At 37.7% G+C, this 18654-nt stretch overlaps 1 protein-coding gene across 3 annotated transcripts in view; it reads left to right on the plus strand.

The window, feature by feature from the left end:
- The window catches only part of SMAD1 (SMAD family member 1), a 77951-nt gene that overhangs the window by 15253 nt on the left and 44044 nt on the right, over positions 1–18654 (plus strand). For all 3 annotated transcript variants that reach the window (XM_038558911.1, XM_038558910.1, XM_038558909.1), the window contains one exon: positions 17686–18268. In XM_038558911.1, coding sequence (XP_038414839.1) covers positions 17869–18268 — 400 coding nt within the window. In that variant the 5' untranslated portion in view covers positions 17686–17868. The remainder of the gene's footprint in view (positions 1–17685; positions 18269–18654) is intronic.

Consider the following 18654-nt stretch of genomic DNA (forward strand, 5'->3'; position numbering starts at 1 on the left):
TAAGAATAATTATTTGGAATGTAAAGTAAATGTATTTCTTAAAAGGAGCTTAATTTTAATGTCCCGCACTTATAAGAAAAGAATATTACGAATTGAGCAAACACATGGTCTGTTGATGTAAAGCCATGGTGCATTTCCTTATGTCTTGTTGAGTTAACAGCTTATGACCTCTGATCCCCTATTTTAGGCTCTATATTAAAATGAACTTAATTTTGTCATTGCTGCCCTGATAAAACTCTTGGTTTCCCGTGTTCTAGGAAAGTGGGAAGTTATCAAGAAGGAAAGAACAACAAAAGCAAAAATAAGTTGGGAAAGGAAGGAATTGGGGGGACTAAAACAAAACTTTAAGTAAATCCTTGCTTACTAGTCCTGTTTTATGCATGAGACACAGGAGGAGGTTATTTAGGAGGAGCAGCAGCGTGGTAGAGTGGTTGCCTTGGCAAGCTCCTTAACCTCTGTTTCATCATCTCTAAAATAATCCTTTTGTTTTTTTAAAATTTATTTGAGAGAGAGAGAGAGAGAGAGCACTAGAGAGAGGAAGACAGCAAGCATGAGAAGGGATGGAGAGGGAGAAGCAGACTCCCCACTAAGCAGGGAGCCCAATGAGGGGCTCCAGCCTGAGACCCCACCATCATGACCTGAGCTGAAGGCAGATGCTAAACCAACTAAGCCACCCACGTACCCCTAAAGCAGTCCTAATAGGATTCTTTTAAGGATTAGGAGAGCTAATAGGTATAAAGTGTCAGAATGTGCTTGGTGCTTCATTGTGAGTGGTGGTGGTGGTGGTAGTGATAGGAGGATGATTTTTGATTCTTTTTGAATTCTAGAGCTGTGTTGAAAATTAATGGAGACCATGGATGCACTCATATGATGTCACCCACTGAACCATGTGCATCATAACTCCTTCCCTTTGAAGTTGGTAGTGATGGTGATGAGAGTTTGAGGAGTATTCAAATTGGTGTGTTTCTGATGTTCTATTAAGGCTGTTTATTGCCTATAGTAGGAATTTCAAGATGAGAGATTTACATGATAAGATATGTTTGCCTTTATACATTTTTATAATATAATAAAACCATTCTGGTTAGCTGCATCATCCACTTAGAGATTTTTCCACAGCAATATTTGAATCTTGAATAGGCATTTCGCTAGAATTTGCTGTGTTCTCAGGGTATATAGCATAAACAATATTAGTATATAATATTAGTGTAAACAAAATGTGATAAGGAATTAAAATCTTTATTTTTTTATTTTTATTTATTTATTCATGAGAGACACGCAGAGATATAGAGAAGCAGGCTCAATGCAGGGTGCCCGATGTGGGACTTGATCCTGGGTCCAGGATCACACCTTGGGCCGAAGGCAGACGCCCAACCACTGAGCCACCCAGGCGTCCCAGGAATTGAAATCTTTAATAGCATAATATACTCCAAAAATAATGGTTAATTTTAAAAATCCATTGTGGTATAATTGATGTACACTATTATTAGCTTCAGGTATACAACATACTGATTCGACATTTGTATGTATACCTTATGAAATGGTCACCACAATAAGTCTAGTTACCATCTGTCGCCTTACAAAGTTAATACAATATTGACTGTATCTGTCATGCTGTGTATTACATCCTCATGATTTATTTGTTTTATAAGTGGAAGTTTGTACTTTTAATGCCTTCCACTTATTTTGCCCTCTTCCCCCAACCTTCATCCCTTTTGGCAACTACCAGTCTATTCTCTTTGTCTGTGAGTCTGGGTTTTGTTTTGTTTCTTAGATTCAACACGTAAGTGACATCTTGTGGTATTTGTCTTTCTCCATCGGGCTTAATTCACTTAGGATAATACCCTCAAGTTCTATCCACGTTGTCACAAATGGCAAGGTTTCGTTCTTTTCTTATTTCTGTGTGTGTATGTGTATACCACATCTTCCATATCCATTCATCCATAGTTGGACACAGGTTGCAGTGTACATAGGGGTGCATATATCTTTTTGAATTAGTATTTTCATTTTCTTCAGGTAGATACTCCTTAGTAGAATTGCTGGATCACATGATATTTTTATTTTTAATTTTTTAAGGAACCTCTATACTCTTTTCCATAGTGGCTACACCAATTTACATTCCCACCAACAGGGGTTCCTTTTTCTCCATATCCTCACCAACATTTGTTATTTCTTGTCTTTTTGACAATTTTTTGATAAAAGCCATTCTAACTGGTGTTAGGTGTCTCTTTGTGGTTTGATTTTCATTTCCCTGATGCATAGTGATGTCGAGCATGTTTTCATGTGCCTGTTGGCCATCTGTATGTCTGGCACAGAAGGTCTGGACTTATGGTACAGTTCTCCTCTAATTCTGTAGGTTATGCTTGCCTTTATCCAAAGCATTTTTCCTCTAACCCAGTGGGAGATGTTGCATTTGCTTGTTTTAACTCTTAACTGGCGGGAGCTGGTCCTATTCTGGAAGAGGGCTGCTATTGTTTTGTTAGGTTCTTTTTCTCTGAGGTTGCCAAGCAAACCTATGTAAGTCCAGTCTAGTTTTTGGCAGATTGAAAACAGGCTGTTACTGATTGTCATGCAGAAGAGAGTGAAATATGGCTAATGTCAATGTTTGTTTCAATGGTTGTGTAAACTTTGATTTTTAGAAATTATTTCAATCTTTCAAGTAACAGATTTATTCACTGGAAAAGTGACAGGACCAAATTGTTTTTGAAGATATTTTAGTGAACTTTTTTTTAGGAAGAAATTCATGCATTAAAAAGTTTGAAGGATATTTGAATTGTTAGTGGAAAGGGGACTAAGGGACTACAGTAGGAAGAAAAACAATTTTTTGTTATAACATGTGTTCTGTAAAATTGAACTTTTTGATCATGTGGCTGAATTGCTTAATAAAAAAAGTGCATTCCCATCCATATCCTATTCACCTGGAATTAAGTCATATATTCCAACTCTGTATACAGGAATACATTTCTCTTAAAAATCCCAGCGCAATGATACTTTCACTCTGTGCAGAAACACTTTCAATTATTTTCTTCCTTATAAAAAGATAAATCTTGCCACCTCTTGGTCATAATACTGTCTTATAGAGCAATGTAGAATAAATGTTATCCTTCTTGATTTTTCTTTATTTTTATTTTTGGAGTTTTAAAATTGAAAACAGTAATTGGTTATAAGTAAAAATGTTCTGCACACCTCTTTCCAACTTACTCCTAGAGGGAACTGCTTACTTGTTTCCTGCATTTCCTTCTAGGCCTTTAAAAATGCACCTATATTATACCTGTGCATCTGTGCATTTTTTTGTTTCGGTTTGTGTTTTTGAAATGGAACCATACTGTATATATTGTTCTGCAGGTTTTTTTGTAACTGAACAGTTAACAGTATCATTTTCTTTCCCTGTTAGACATGAAAGTCTGTTTTTTCTTTTTTAACAGTTACATCATTGTCAGATGTACCATAATTTATTTAATCATTCCATTATTAAACATCTGGGTTATTTAGAACATGAATATGTTTGTGTATATTCATCTGAGGATGTCACTTCCCTTGCAGCTGTCTCAAGGCGTGGCCGTTCTCTCTCATAGCCCTCATATCATGCTGCCTGGAAGTGAGGGTCCAGTTCATTGCCACCACCACACCATTCTTCCACCATCCTCCATAGAAACACCCAGCTTTGACTATCATGTCAGATTATACCTCTCACTTTCCTTCCTTGTTAGTGATTTATCACCCCAGTCCCCATCATTCACCCTCATTCCTAAGAAATTTTAGCTTCCAATCGTTATCCCCCTCTACTGTTTCTGTGATAATTCTCAGACTGCTTCTCCAGTGACTTGTGACCCCACCTCAGACACTCAGCCTCACAGTTCCATAATATAGGATTTTGCATATCTAAAAATGAAACTGATTTCTCCAACTTTATGGTTAATTATCTTCTTTATTTCCTTCAGTAATAAAGTATATTTGTTCATGGCCATACCTTCAGAATATATCCAAGATCTGACTGTTCTGGCACACTGATCCAAACCTTTGACCCTCTCAAACCATTGCCCTAGCTTCCTAATTGGTCTACCTAGTTCTTTCTCCTGCCCCTACCACTATATCACCACTCCAGCTACTTCCTACTTCCATTCTTTAGCGGGCCAACCTGTGATTATCCTGCCAGACTCTGCTCACATCTCCCCAGTGGTTCCTAACTCAGTTTATTTTTTTAATTAATTAATTTTATTTTTTCTAAAGATTTTATTTATTTATTCATGAGAGAAACAGAGAGAGAGAGACAGAGACACAGGCAGAGGGAGAAGCAGGCTCCATGCAGGGAGCCCAACGTGGGACTTGATCCCAGGTCTCCAGGATCATGCCCTGGGCTGAAGGTGGCGCTAAACTGCTGAGCCACCTGGGCTGCCCCCAGCTCAGTTTAGAGTGAGGGTTGTGATGTCCCTGGGGGTTGGCTCCCTGTGTGTCCGCTTGTTACTTGTCCCACCTCAGTTCTCACTCCCTGCACCGTGTCTTGTGGTTTTTGCACTTGCTCTTCCCACTGCTCGCTCCCGGTGTGCTGCTTCACTTACCCCACACAGCGTAGCCCATCCATCACCTTCCTAGGCTCTATTCCAATGTCACCTTCTTAGTGAGGCCTTCTCTGACCACTGCAATGTTGCAATGTAGGTCTCATGAAGGCACAGACTTAAAAATATGCTTTTTGTCTTTTTTGTTAAGTGCCATGTCCCTAGTGCCTCTTCCCTCCTCTTTCCCTTTCTTTCTTTCTTTCTTTCTTTCTTTCTTTCTTTCTTTCTTTCTTTCTTTCTTATAAAGTTAGAACTTTACAGAACAGGCGAAACTAGGATGGAAACTTCGTTTTTTTGTGTGTGTACAAAGTATTAAAATTAAGTTCCTTATTTGTGAAACTGTTGTGTTAATAAAATGTTTTATATTCTCTGGCATGTTGTTAATTTCAAATCAGTTTTATATGTTCATACTTAAGCCTCGTAACAACCCAGCAGAATTGGTGGTGGAATTAAAATTTTGTGGAAAAGCAAATTGGAGCTCAGAGAGGTGTTTTGTTCAGAGTACAGCTTCTAAGTGGAAGCAACTATTCCAACATACCTCTTTTTCACTCTCAAGTGAAGGGCTCTTGTTTTCTCATTTAGAAACATCTTATGATGACAGAAAAATTGTAGGGGTTTTATTTGAAAATGTGGGACATGTGCCCTGATTTCTTATTTTGGACTTATGCCTGCCTTTTGTTTCTATTTTGAAAGTACATGGAATAAATAGTTAACTTTAAAATTCCTGACAATGACAGATCAACAAGTTTTATTTCTCTCACCTGTGGAGGAAGTGGCCTCCACCCAGTTTTACTGAATTAGGAGGGAAGTGATTTTTTCAAGTGATAAAAAGGAATAAAATTCCATGTTCTTCCCAGAGGAGGAGTTCAACAATTGGGAGAATGGCGTGAGACCATATGTTGGTTTGTAAAAGGATATAACTTGTAAAGATGTTTCCTTTGATGCCTGTGATGAATATGGATGTGTTTCCCTTCTAGAGGGTCCTGATTAAATTATTCAATTAAAACCTGAGCAGAAGGATCTAAATATAGGGAGAGGGTTCAAGCTGTCCTGCCTTGTGTATGTCAGCTCACCCCTACAGATGTGTTTGTTGTCATAAACAGCACCTGTGAGATCAGTGGGGAAGGAGAAATATGTTCCAAAAAATGAAATACAGCAGGACTTTTTTTTTTAGTAGAGCAGTTTTTTTCCTCCTCTAGCCTACTCCATTTTCATCTGTGAATTTGGCATTTGCATTACTTTTTTAAAAATTTGATTAATGGACTGTAGCACCTGTTCTGTGTAGTTATCTGTTTTAAATGTAGATCTACCACTTAGTCTTAAGAAAGTTACTTGACCTCTAATTCTCAGGTTTATTAGTAAAATTGAGGTAATGATATATACCATGAAGGATTGCTATAGGAGTCAATGTTTGTAAAAACAACTAATATAGAGCTTACATAAGGTAATAATACAATTAGAATAATTTTGTTCGGGATACATGGATGGCTCAGCGGTTGAGGGTCTGCCTTTGGCTCAGGGTGTGATCCCGGGTTTTGGGATTGAGCCCCACCCACATTGGGCTCCCCTCAGGAAGCCTGCTTCTCCCTCTGCCTGTGTCTCTGCCTCTCTCTCTCTCTGCATCTCATGAATGAATAAATAAAATCTTTAAAAAAATAATTTTTTTCATTTGTTAGTGATGAATCATAACTGACCACTTGTGGGAATTTACCACATTTAGCATTCTTTGCAATCTGTGAAATTGCTGTTCTACTTTAACAGTGACTCAGAGTATTTTTCTTTTTTCTAAGAGATAACTCTGGTAGAGTTTTTCTTGATGTCTCTGGTCATCAATCTTCTCTGTTTAAGGAGTGAGCACTTGGAGGTCAAATGATTGTCCAGTGTTTGAGTTGAGGTGAATACAGATGAAATTTATCAGAGTGAGGTAATTAGGGCCTGCATATCTTGAAGGCTACCCTGAGCTGAATGACAGTCTTCCATTGCAAGCATGAATTTGAGAGCAGCGATTCAATGGGATTAAAGAATGCCATACGACTTTTATGGAAAGTTGCAAGGAGATGTACAAATAAGCCAAATTTGTTTATTGAAGTTGAGGACAGTGAGAAAACTTCTGAGTGCCTTCAATCTATTCAACAAGTAATCATCTAATGAAATGAAACAGAGCCGACACTTGCTATCCTCCAGGGAGTCTCTGTGACTAAGAAAAGAAAAGTTGAGCAGTTCTATAAGCAGCCTAGGTTTGTCAGGATGGAAGAAATTGTGTATGCAGAACAGAACCAGAGAGCATTCTTGTCTTCAGGAATTTCCTGACACAGTGGAGAGGTACTGAAGAGTATACCTGGCACACCTAAATATGTAAACTAGAGTCCTGTACTCTTTAGAGTCTTGTGTCATTGTGACATCCATAAGTTCCTTGCTTCATTTTCATCAAAGGGACGCTACTTTTGACATGGTCTGGCCGAAATGGCACAGCTTGCAATGAACTTAAACGCAGTAAGTGGTGAGCTGCTATTCAAAGTCTACGTATTACTCCTTTCCTTTGATTCCACAGTTTCCACTCAGTTAATGCTGTTGAGAGAGCACATCGCAGCTCTTGCTAGCATGTCTCCTAAGTCACATCCGAGAGCCTGGGAAACTGGCTGTTAGCCCACGTGTTAAGGTAGTAGTACCTGCATCATTGCCTTGCTACTAAAAACAAGCTTTCAAGAGTTTATCTTCCCTCCCAACTTCACTCCCTCCCCCTATTGCCCCCGATCTGGAAAATTAATCTCTGAAAAAACAGCAAATTATTCTATGTCATTAGTTACACGTTTAGAAAGTTGGGAAGTATTTGGAAAGAACAATAACAAGGCATAATAAGAGACCTCAGTAAGGTGAAATTTGACTTCTGAGTGTTTGTAATGGCAGGAGTCTGCTGCTGCTTTGATCTAAGACCAGTAGAATTCTTCTGTGATCTCCAGTGGATCTTCATAGCACTTTCTTGCATAGGAATTTGTTTAAATACATTTTCTTTTTCTGAGGACTCAGTCGAGGTAGAGTTCCTTTTAGCTAAGCTTCCCAGCAGCAAAGTAGGTAGTTTAAAAAGTGCTTTCAGGTCTGTAAAAGTTGGAGAGATTTTATTCATCCTTATTTTTTTTTCATCATTTTCTTCTACAATTCTCCCCCCTTATTCAGAGTATTTTAACTTTGAGGTATTTGAGACCAAAATAGCTAGAGAAAATCTGTCTCTGTTTTGATATTCGTTGTAATGGCATTATACTTGTATAGCAGATTTAAACTTTATTTTTTCCTAAGAGTGGATAAAGATGTATTATTTTCTTTAAGGAGCTGTATAATAAATAGTCTCGTGTGCTTTTGTTTGGAACTATTTATTTTTTTAAATGATTTTATTTATTTGAGAGAGCGCAGGAGCATGAGCAGCAGGGAGCAGCAGAGGGAGAGAAGCAGATTTCTTACTGAGCAGGGAGCTCGGCTTGGCTCAAAAGGCTTTGATCCCAGGACCTCAAGATCATGGGCTGAGCCGAAGGCAGTAGCTTAACCAACTGAGTCACGCAGGTGTCCTGTTAAGGACTGTTTAGAGTTGATACTGCTTATGGTTGTATTTTACTTGTTCCAGAGTACTGTCTCCACCTGTGTTCATTACTGTTTTTCACAGGTATTGTTCATTGGATGGTTTTTCCACATCAAAATGTGAGTGTATGTGCTGCTTCTACTTCAGCACTCCTAAGATAGTATGTGGATTGTCTCCTGTTCCTCTTTTAAGTAATATGTAATTTAGTTCTAGCAAAAGTTTGAGAAGATACCTACTCTTCAGGACTTTTGACTCCATAGCCTAATTTTACTTAGGTCTAATGAATATGGTTATAATCCCCCCCCCCCCCACCTTCTCCTGCCATTTTGTGAATTTTCCATCTTACTCTTAACCAACAAAGCTCATTGTAATTCTTGGCTTTATGATGGATTGCTCTTTATGTTTTAAAATATTTACTGGCATTGAATCTCTGGAATGTTTTTCTTTGCAGCCTTCATCTTTTTAAGCATTTTTAACCCTAATATGTAGTGTCTACTCATCTGTGATTCTGTCGTTTCTGTGAGTGTCATGAATTTTTAGGTTATCTTTGTTTTATTCTTCTTGAGAATCATGATCTGTTTTGGCAATTCTCCCTTTGGTAAAAGTATACAGTTGACTTGGGTATGCAAATGAAAACAAGTAGGCTAAAAAAATGAAGTAATGAAAAGTTACAGATCCCCTAGTATGTTCACTTTTTGGCCCTTTTTGATGTTTTAATTTAGACGAGCATCTCAGAGGAAGCAAGAGTTCTTATCATGCCTTGAATCCTATTTAAAATTGAAAGTTAGGATAGATGATACATACCTTTCCATAGTACTAACATTGCCACCAATTATTTATACAACACATCTCTGAGGTATTTTACATCTCCATGGCATTTTAGTTTGGTATATGTTGAAACATTTTAGATAAAAAACTATCACACTACAGAAATCATACAGTTGGCTTAGGATTTCTCTGAATCACCAGTGTAGCTCTGTCTTTGGGAGTTCAAGTCTTTTCCCACTTATTCACAAGATTATCTGTTTAAGAAAAAAACTAGTGGTTTAAGTCAGGAAATATGCAGTTTATTTCCTCATTGGAAATGCTTGCTTCCTAAAAAATGGTTCAAACATTTTTATAGATAGACTAATTTTTGTAAAGTCTTTTTTTCTGAAATAACTTATCCAACTGTTAAACAGTTCCAAAGTGAAGTTAATCAATACCTTGTGCTTTTAGTTCCTCGATTCTTTTGATCTTTGTGCCATGCTGTTTTACCATTAGAGTTAAGACAGAGTAATGAGCCAAAGAACAAGAAATGGGAAGAGAAAACGTGAGTTGCTTGCTTCATTGACAATAGACCATTTATCTTCTGTCAGTTACTTTTTTTAAGGTACTAGGAGTCTTTGATTTTTTTTTTCCAGTAACGTTTTAGAGCCTACGTTTTATCCTTATTTTATTGAATTGTTTAATTATTCCCTCAATATTTAGTGGAGTCCTTTATTTTGTCTACTGCATTGAATTCCAGGCCAAGAATTATAAACCATACTAGTCTGAAGCTACAGAGGGCATTTAATTTGGTCCTGACCTGTCTCCTGTCTCTCTCATCCGTTTATAAAGGTACTTGGTTTGTACCACTTGGCAGCTATCCTCTCTCTGCCCTTTTTTAAAAAATGTATTTTCAGATACAAATTAGAATAATTCTTTTAAAACTTGTATGGGAATCTGAGATCTGAACGATATTGAACACCAGATAGTGTATTTTGTTTTTATTCACACAGTTGGATAATTATTGGTTTCTTTACTAGATGAGGCCAGGATGAAGAAATGTCCATTGTTGTACGATTGGCTAATTAGGTTTCCTTTAAATATAAAGCAAGTTACATAGCAGTTTAAGGTATTTTAAAATTTTTTGCTTTTTTTCTTTTAACATTAAGGAATGACACGTAGATTGCAAAATTAAATAGCCAAGTCAGAAGGAGTATTATAAGAGTATTTTTCTTGTTTGACCTCTGGCAGTGCTAATAGAAACCCTTCCCATAGGAAGGACTCCATAGGGAAACACTCCCTATATAGAGCCTGTTTTAAACTGTATTTTTATTTCTACGTCAGATCATATTATACATCCAACCTGATGTTAGAAATAGAGGTTGTATGTGGCTTGACCTCATGAAGTTGATTTTTGGTTTTTGCAATTTGCAATATTTGCATCTAGAAGCTATTTTAAAATTCAAAAGTTAAAGTTTTTCTTTAAATGTTTGAAAAGTGGGATCCCTGGGTGGTGCAGTGGTTTGGCGCCTGCCTTTGGCCCAGGGCGTGATCCTGGAGACCCGGGATCGAATCCCACGTCGGGCTCCCGGTGCATGGAGCCTGCTTCTCCCTCTGCCTGTGTCTCTGCCTCTCTCTCTCTTTCTCTCTCTCTCTCTCTCTGTGTGACTATCATAAATAAATAAATAAATAAATAAATAAATAAATAAATAAATAAATAAATAAATAAATAAAATAAAATAAATGTTTGAAAAGATTTAGAAAAGTAGGAGAGAGAAATTATCACCTTCCAAACTCAGCCACTGTTAATATTTTGGTATATTTACATAACTGTTTATGCTGTATATGCCATTTTATGTTGTGCTTAAGGTATTTTTCTAAGTTGTTACATACCTCTTATGGACATAATTTTTTAAGGGCTACATGAGTGGATTGTACCACTTACTGAACTGTTTTCCAGTTATTGGATATTATTACTCTTTTCCCCCTAAAATAGATAATGCTTTGATGAAAATATTTATGTAAGACCTTTTTATCTTTCTAGTTCAGAATCTTTCCTTTGAATAAGCTTGTAAAAGTAAAGTTGTTGGAACAAAAGATAGTATTTTTAAGGCTTCTGGTGAGTTCTTTATTAGATGTATGCCGTGTGTCTGTGTGTGTGTGTGTGTCAGTGTCCGCGTGAAATGTTTGTATTTGGAGAAGAGGGAAGGAAATCTCTGTTTGCTGACTCATGTTTTTATTTTGCACTTTAAACTGATAAGGCCACTTAGCTTTTGACATAAACTAAAGCAGGAAGTACAAAAAGCGGCAGAAAAAAATGAGTTGTCTTGCCAAGGCCATGCTATCATGGACTCATTTGAGTTCCTGATGGGGAGGTTAGTGGCTTGTTTGACCTGTATACAAAAAAAAAAAAAAAAAGCTTAATTCAAGTAGGCAGAAATTAGTCATTGGTCCGCATTTTGTTTCATCTACGCACATTTATACGTAAAGGTTTGTGATCTTGCCACTTTAATTTGTGTGGGTGGCATCAGGACGTGCACCCTCCAGCTGGCTCCTTCAGCGTTTAGAGGCAGTAGTCTGTTTTTTGTTCTCTGTTTGGAGAAGCCTTCCTGTATTGAGATCACCTTGGCTGTCTTTCTTGAACGTAGAGCTAATCGCAGCAGTGATCTGACACAAAACCTTCCACTTGTCTGCAGGATAAGATGCGTCATAGTCCCCTCACAGTCTTGCTCTGCCCTTCTTAGTAGCCTTGTGTCATCGCCAGCCACCTTGAACTCCAGCATTTCTACTTTGTGTCTGTGACAGCTAGCAAATTAAACAAGCAGTTAAAAAATTGACGCTCTAGAGCCAAATAGCATGGATTCAAACCCTGAGTCTGGCATACGGTTGTGTGTGTAAACTTTAGACAGGTTATTTAACTTTTCCATATTTCACTTTCCTTACCTGTAAAATGGGGGAAATGATACTGTTTACTCAATTTGTTGCGAAGGCTAAACTAGTTAGGAGATATAAAGCGCTAGGAACAGTATCTGTTGTGTAGTGATAGTTCAAAATGTTAGCTCCGTTTCATAAAATTCTGCTCAGCTTTTAAGACGTGTCTGATATTTCCTTTTTGGGAAAACTTCCTGAAATCCCTGAAAGTAATTGTTCTCCTCTTCTTTTATATATTGTTTATACTTGTTTTTTTTTTTTTTTTATTTATTTATGATAGTCACAGAGAGAGAGAGAGGCAGAGACACAGGCAGAGGGAGAAGCAGGCTCCATGCACCGGGAGCCTGACGTGGGATTCGATCCCGGGTCTCCAGGATCGCGCCCTGGGCCAAAGGCAGGCGCCAAACCGCTGCGCCACCCAGGGATCCCCTTGTTTATACTTGTTTTAGAGCTTTTATCATGCAGTGCTATAGTTAGTTCACGGTGGGCAAATGCACAGCACCTGGACCTCCCCTTCTATTCCTGCACGCGTGGTCTACCTTGGTACAGCCACACACTCCTTGCAATGAGGCCCTGGAGAAGGCCTAACACGTCTCAGCCCCATCCCTTATCGTTAGCAAGCAGGGACACCAGCTTACCCCTGTGAGTGTTAGTTGTTTACTCACTGGCTCTTCTCCTAGCCTGTGAGCCCCTTCAGGATGTAGACATTTTTACCCCTGGCCTCTGTGTCTAGACAGTGCCAAACACTTAGCAGGCACTCAGTATAGCTTTGTTGAATGATTGTCAATTTGAATAGTAGAAACAAGGGTCTGAAATGGTGGTTCTTAATCTCATGCCCGCCTCAACATACGTGCCTTGTATGTGCCCATCACTAACAGAGTTTGAAATAGCCCCAGGTGACTTTTTCTATAAACCTACTCCCTTCTATTTGAAAATCATTGGCTAAAATATAAAAAAGCAGTTATTGGAATAGAAGGGGCCATATAGAATAAGAAGAAATCTATTCCCTTTGTAATTTGTTACTAGAGGACTAGAAAGAAGTCGTCCTGTTCTTTTGCAAAGCTAACCTAAAAGTAAATGATTATTTTAGTAGGTACACTCTCACCAGTTGTGACTTTTGATAGTGGCATGGTTTTGTTTTCTCTTTCCCTTTCTGTTGAAAGAAAATAATGCCAGCTTCAAAAGGACTAGTAAATTTGGGTACAGTTCTTTACTTTAAGAAAAGAGACAATGAGAAACGACAAATACCCACCATTTGCTTCAACGTGGATGGAACTGGAGGGTATTATGCTGAGTGAAGTAAGTCAATCGGAGAAGGACAAAGAGTATATGTTCTCATTCATTTGGGGAATATAAATAATAGTGAAAGGGAATATAAGGGAAGGGAGAAGAAATGTGTGGGAAATATCAGAAAGGGAGACAGAACATAAAGACTCCTAACTCTGGGAAAGGAACTAGGGGTGGTGGAACGGGAGGAGGGCGGGGGGGGGGTGGGGGTGAATGGTTGACGGGCACTGAGGGGGCACTTGAGGGGATGAGCACTGGGTGTTATTCTGTATGTTGGTAAATTGAACACCAATAAAAAATTAATTTATTAAAAATAAATAAATACAAATAAAAATAATAAAAAAAGAAAAGAGACAATGGGCTCCTTACAGCCCATTGTATAATACGTATATTTAGTAATATTTATTCATATTTCTTGAATAAAGTTGAAGTTCCACATTTGGTCTTCTGATTTCTTCAGGGAGCTAAATTATTCATTAAACATTTGAGAGTCTGCTGTGTGCCCGGTACAGTGCTGGGTTCTAAAGATAGGGGATAAATAAGATGGAATTCCTCAATCGCTTTCCTGTAGTAGTGAATACAACATGTAACTACCACAGAGTAGCTGCAGATGGGCACCATTTGCTGTAACACCTGTTTGTAATCCTTATCTTTTGAACTTCTGAGGATCCGTGATAATTTTCCCCTTTTACTCCTCTTGTTGGTAATTTGTGCCTACTCCTTTATTGACCAGTCTTGCTAGTTTCCAATTTTATTAGTGTTTTCAGAGCAGCAACTTTGATTTTGTAGATTTTCTGTTAGAATTCCTCCCTTGTCCCCTGCCCCCGTTTTTGCTCTCATTTCTTTCTACTTTCTTTGGGTTTAATGTTCTTTTTTGTGTGTATGTGGTAGATACATAGAACATTAGTTTTCATTGTTTTTTTGTCTTTTCTAATATGTGCATTTAAGAGTATAAATTTCCCTATAAGTGTGGCTTGAGTCACATCCTGCAAGTTTTGATGTGTTGTATTTTTGTAATCATTAAGTTAAAAATATTTTTAATATTTTCACTGTAGTTTCTTCTTTGATCCATTAGTTATTTAAGTGCATTTATTTCTAAGAACAATATTTTTGTTGTGGATTTCTTGTACTATGATCAAAGGACGTATTCTGTATGGTCAATTTGGGTAAGTATTCTATGTGCACTTGAAAGTATTATGTATTCTTACAGTCATTGAGTGTAGTGATCTATGTACATGAATTGGATCAAGTTTTTAAAAAATATCTATTGATTCTTGTTGACTTGTTTTATCAGTTACTATTTTCATCTCCCACTAAGACTGTGGGCTTGTCTGTTATTTTACTTATCAGCTTCTGCTTTATATATTTTGACACTGTTATGTGAAAATTCGGGATTATGCTATATTCATGGTAGATCAACTTTTAACATTATGAAATGCTCCTTTTTAAATCTCTGGTGATGCTTCTTATTTTAAAGTCTGTTTTGTCTGATTAGATAGTTACAGCAGCTTTTTTGGTTAGAATATGTGTAGTTTATCTTTTACTATCCTTTTTCTTTCAACCTTTTTCTGTCCTTTGTATTTAATATGTGTCTCTTGTTAGTACAGTATGGTCAAATGGTGCTCACCATCCATCCCTATCCATCTTTTACTTGCATATTTAAGCTGTTTATATCTAAATAATTAATGATACTTTTGGGATTAGATCTAAATCTTACCATTTTCTTTTTTTTTTCTTTTTTAAATCTTACCATTTTCTATTTGTCCTGTTTGCTCTTTTTTTTTTCTCTCTCTCTTCTTACATTCTTTGGATTAATCATATTTTTTTAAAAAAAATAATTCCATATTTTTTAACTTCTCTATTTTTGTTATTTTTTTAAGGATTTATTTATTGTGGAGAGAGTGTATGCGTGCAAGTGGGTAGAGGGGCAGAGGGAGAGGAAGAGAGCGAGAAGCATGCTCCTCACTAAGCACAGAGCCTGACCACAGAGCCTGACCTGCAGCTTGATCTCACTACTCTGAGATCATGACCTGAGCCAAAATCAAGAGTCAGATACTTAACCAGCTGAGCCACCCAGGTGCTCCTCTCTCAGTAGTTTTTTATTATGACAAGACTGTATCAATAATAATTCAGTGCTTTATCACAGCCTGGGTAATACAGGATCCTAGAACACTAATTTCATTTACCCCTTTCTACTTTTCTTTTCTTTTTTTTTTTTGTTATGCATTTTAGTTCTTTTTTTTTTTAAGATTTTAGTTATTAAAAAAAAAGATTTTATTTATTTATGAGAGACACAGAGAGAGAGAGAGAGAGACAGAGACACAGGCAGAGGGAGAAGCAGGCTCCCTGCAGGGAACCCAATGTGGGACTCTATCCCGGGTCTCTAGGATCACGCCCTTGGCCGAAGGCGGCGCTAAACCGCTGAGCCACCCGGGCTGCCCTAGTTCTATTTTTTAAATACCATAAGAGATTCCTATTCTTGTTTTGTAAAGTCAGTATTCATTTAGACTTACCTTTGTTTACCCTTCTGGAGCTCTTCATTCGTTCCTGCCATTCCTTGCTTCTTCCTGGGATCTTTTTCCTTCTGGCTCACAAATTCCTCCTGGATGTCATTTGTCTCAGATTTTGTATGTTGGAAAACACATTTATTTTACAATCACCTTTGCATGATTTTTCCAGTAACTATAGATTACTAAGTTACTAGTTATTTGTTTACATTTGTCACACTCAGAATTGTCTTATTTCCATTGTTTCTGTTGGAATATCAGCTGTCAGCCTTATTGTACTTGAGAGTAATGTCTTTTTAAAGATTTTTGTCACAGGTTTTCAGCAATTCAACTGAATATGACACATCAGAAATATGGATTTCTTTGTATTTATCCATCTTGGGATTTGTAGAGTTTCATGTATCTCTGTCTAGATATCTGTTGACAGTTTTGGAAAATCCTTGGCCAGTATCTACAAATAGTGCCTCTGCAACAGTTTTTTCTCCTCTTCTCCCATCACCTTGATCAAGTCTAGTATTGAGATGATTAAAAAAAAAAAAAAAGATTTCAGACTGTGTTTTAGTATAAAAGCTGGTCCATTTCATTTTTGCCCTTACATGAGCATATATCTCTTGAGGGTCTCAACTGAAAGCCTAGTATATTCACCAGGACCTCCTTCTCTGCATGCCCTCCACTGTAGTTTTTTGTTTTGTTTTTTGTCTCCTCCACTACGTGAGGCCACTGAAATCTCTGCTTTGTTCTTGAGTTTCCTTCAGCTTGGCTACCCAGCTTTCTTGCTGTTTATAGCACAGGCATTGGTAAGTGCCTTGAGAAGAAGAGCAGGAAAAAAGGTTCAGCTTACTTCATTGCTTTTTCCCTTCACAGCATCTTGGCCTCTCTAGTCCTGAGGACCTTGGCTGCTCTCTGATGTCTTTAAAATTAAAGTGGGACTTTTTTGTTTGTTTATATTTTATTAGCTGTATTAGTGATTTTGGGAGGTTGATGTGTTACATGCTCTACTGTATCATAGCTGGACTTGGTGTAAAGTTATCCTCTTGAAGGTTCCTTACCTTTTCTGTTTTCATCTGGGGAGGAAATTAGAAGGTTTAAATGAGACAGCTGGACTAAGGAATTTGGTAGAGTATGTGTTCATGTGCTTCATTCCTTTCATATCAGTAAAAACCAAATAAATTTCCTACCTTACTTGCCCTATAGCCCATAGGCACAGGCTTGTTGACTGAATAAATATCCTAAAATATTGTAATGTTTACATAGTATAACTATAACTACTTTTTCTTCTAGCATAAGAGAGATACTTGAGGAACACACCAAAAACAGATGTTAAGACCACTGTATTTTTTCTTCCTGTTGCTTTCAGTTTTTGTTGATTGAGGTGTTTTTGAAATACATGTTTAGAGCCTGTTAGAGGCTATAAATCTAAATATAAAGCATTACAATATCTGTCAAGAACTTGGGCTTCTGTGCACTAAGATGTCTACTGCTTCTATCTCAGAACAGTAACTTACTACTTTTTTTAAAGTGTCTCAGTTCTTCTGTAGAAGGGCAACAATTGTATAACCTCTCCGAAAAGACTGTTTAAGAAAAACTAAATACTGAGTGTGTGAGTGTGCTTGGGCCACCACAACAGAATACCTCAGACTGGGTGGCTTAAAACAACAGGAATTTATTCTCACAGTTTTGGAGGCTAGAAGGCCAAGATCAAGGTTCCAGCCCGTTTGGTTTCTGGGAAGCACTGTCCCAGGCTTGTAGACGGCTGTCTTTCTCTCTGTGTTCTCACCTAGCCTTTCCTCGTTGCATGTGCATGGAGGGGGTCCCTTCCTCTTAACCACACCACTGCTCTTACCAGATTATGGCCCCAATCTTGTGACCTCGGATAACCTTAGCTACTTCTTTTGAGGCTCCATCTGCAAATACAGTCACATTGGGGATTATGCTTCAGCGTGAATTTTAGGGGGGACATAATTCAGTCTGTAGCATATCGTAATACAGAAAATTACTTAAAACAGCAACAATAGCAGTTGCTTAATGAATGGTAGTTTTGGGATAGTGATTATTTAAAAAAATTTTTTTTTCCTTTTTTCCTTTCTAGGTGCTGGCTTTGGATTATTTTTTAAAACACCAGGAATGGTGATTTCTGCCTTTCGGAACCTCAAAACCGAGCAGCTAAAGAGAATCCTATGTAAATAAAGTGAAATCTCTTCCCTTGTCCTTTTGCATTTGGAGACTTCTTTATTTTGCCCTACCCAAGGAGACTATAACTAGTGCAGTCATTATGAATGTGACAAGTTTATTTTCCTTCACAAGTCCTGCTGTGAAGAGACTCCTTGGGTGGAAACAGGGTGATGAAGAAGAAAAATGGGCAGAGAAAGCTGTTGATGCTTTGGTGAAAAAACTGAAGAAAAAGAAGGGTGCCATGGAGGAACTGGAAAAAGCCTTGAGCTGCCCAGGGCAACCAAGTAACTGTGTCACCATTCCCCGCTCCCTGGATGGCAGGCTGCAAGTTTCCCACCGGAAGGGACTGCCTCATGTCATTTATTGCCGTGTGTGGCGCTGGCCCGATCTTCAGAGCCACCATGAACTAAAACCACTGGAATGCTGTGAGTTTCCTTTTGGTTCCAAGCAGAAGGAGGTATGCATCAATCCCTACCACTATAAGCGCGTAGAAAGCCCTGGTAAGTGAATCCTTTTATATTGATACATTTAGCTGATTCATATTGTTTAAAATAGGAAAATAATCCCTTTTCGTGTTTTCAGTTGTGATTTTTAAATATTAAGGGAAAATATGTCAGCCCTTAAGGGCTTCGTACATTCTAAGAACTTAGTCCTCTCTAGTTAATTTTCTCAGGAACAGGGCAAATTGTTATAGCAGCACTAACACCTCTATCAATCAATCAGTCATTTTCTAAGTTTATTTTTTATGTTTCTCATTGGTTCTGTGAATTTCTCTAGATAATCTTAGCTGTGATTTTATTGCAAGGGAAGAAATTCAGAAAGGAAAGAAACATTACTTGAGGAAGATACATTTTTGCAGTTGCTGATGTCGTGTACCACTTTATTT

Source organism: Canis lupus, chromosome 15 (assembly GCF_011100685.1).
Source record: "Canis lupus familiaris isolate Mischka breed German Shepherd chromosome 15, alternate assembly UU_Cfam_GSD_1.0, whole genome shotgun sequence".
In the NCBI taxonomy this organism is placed as follows: Eukaryota; Metazoa; Chordata; class Mammalia; order Carnivora; family Canidae; genus Canis; species Canis lupus.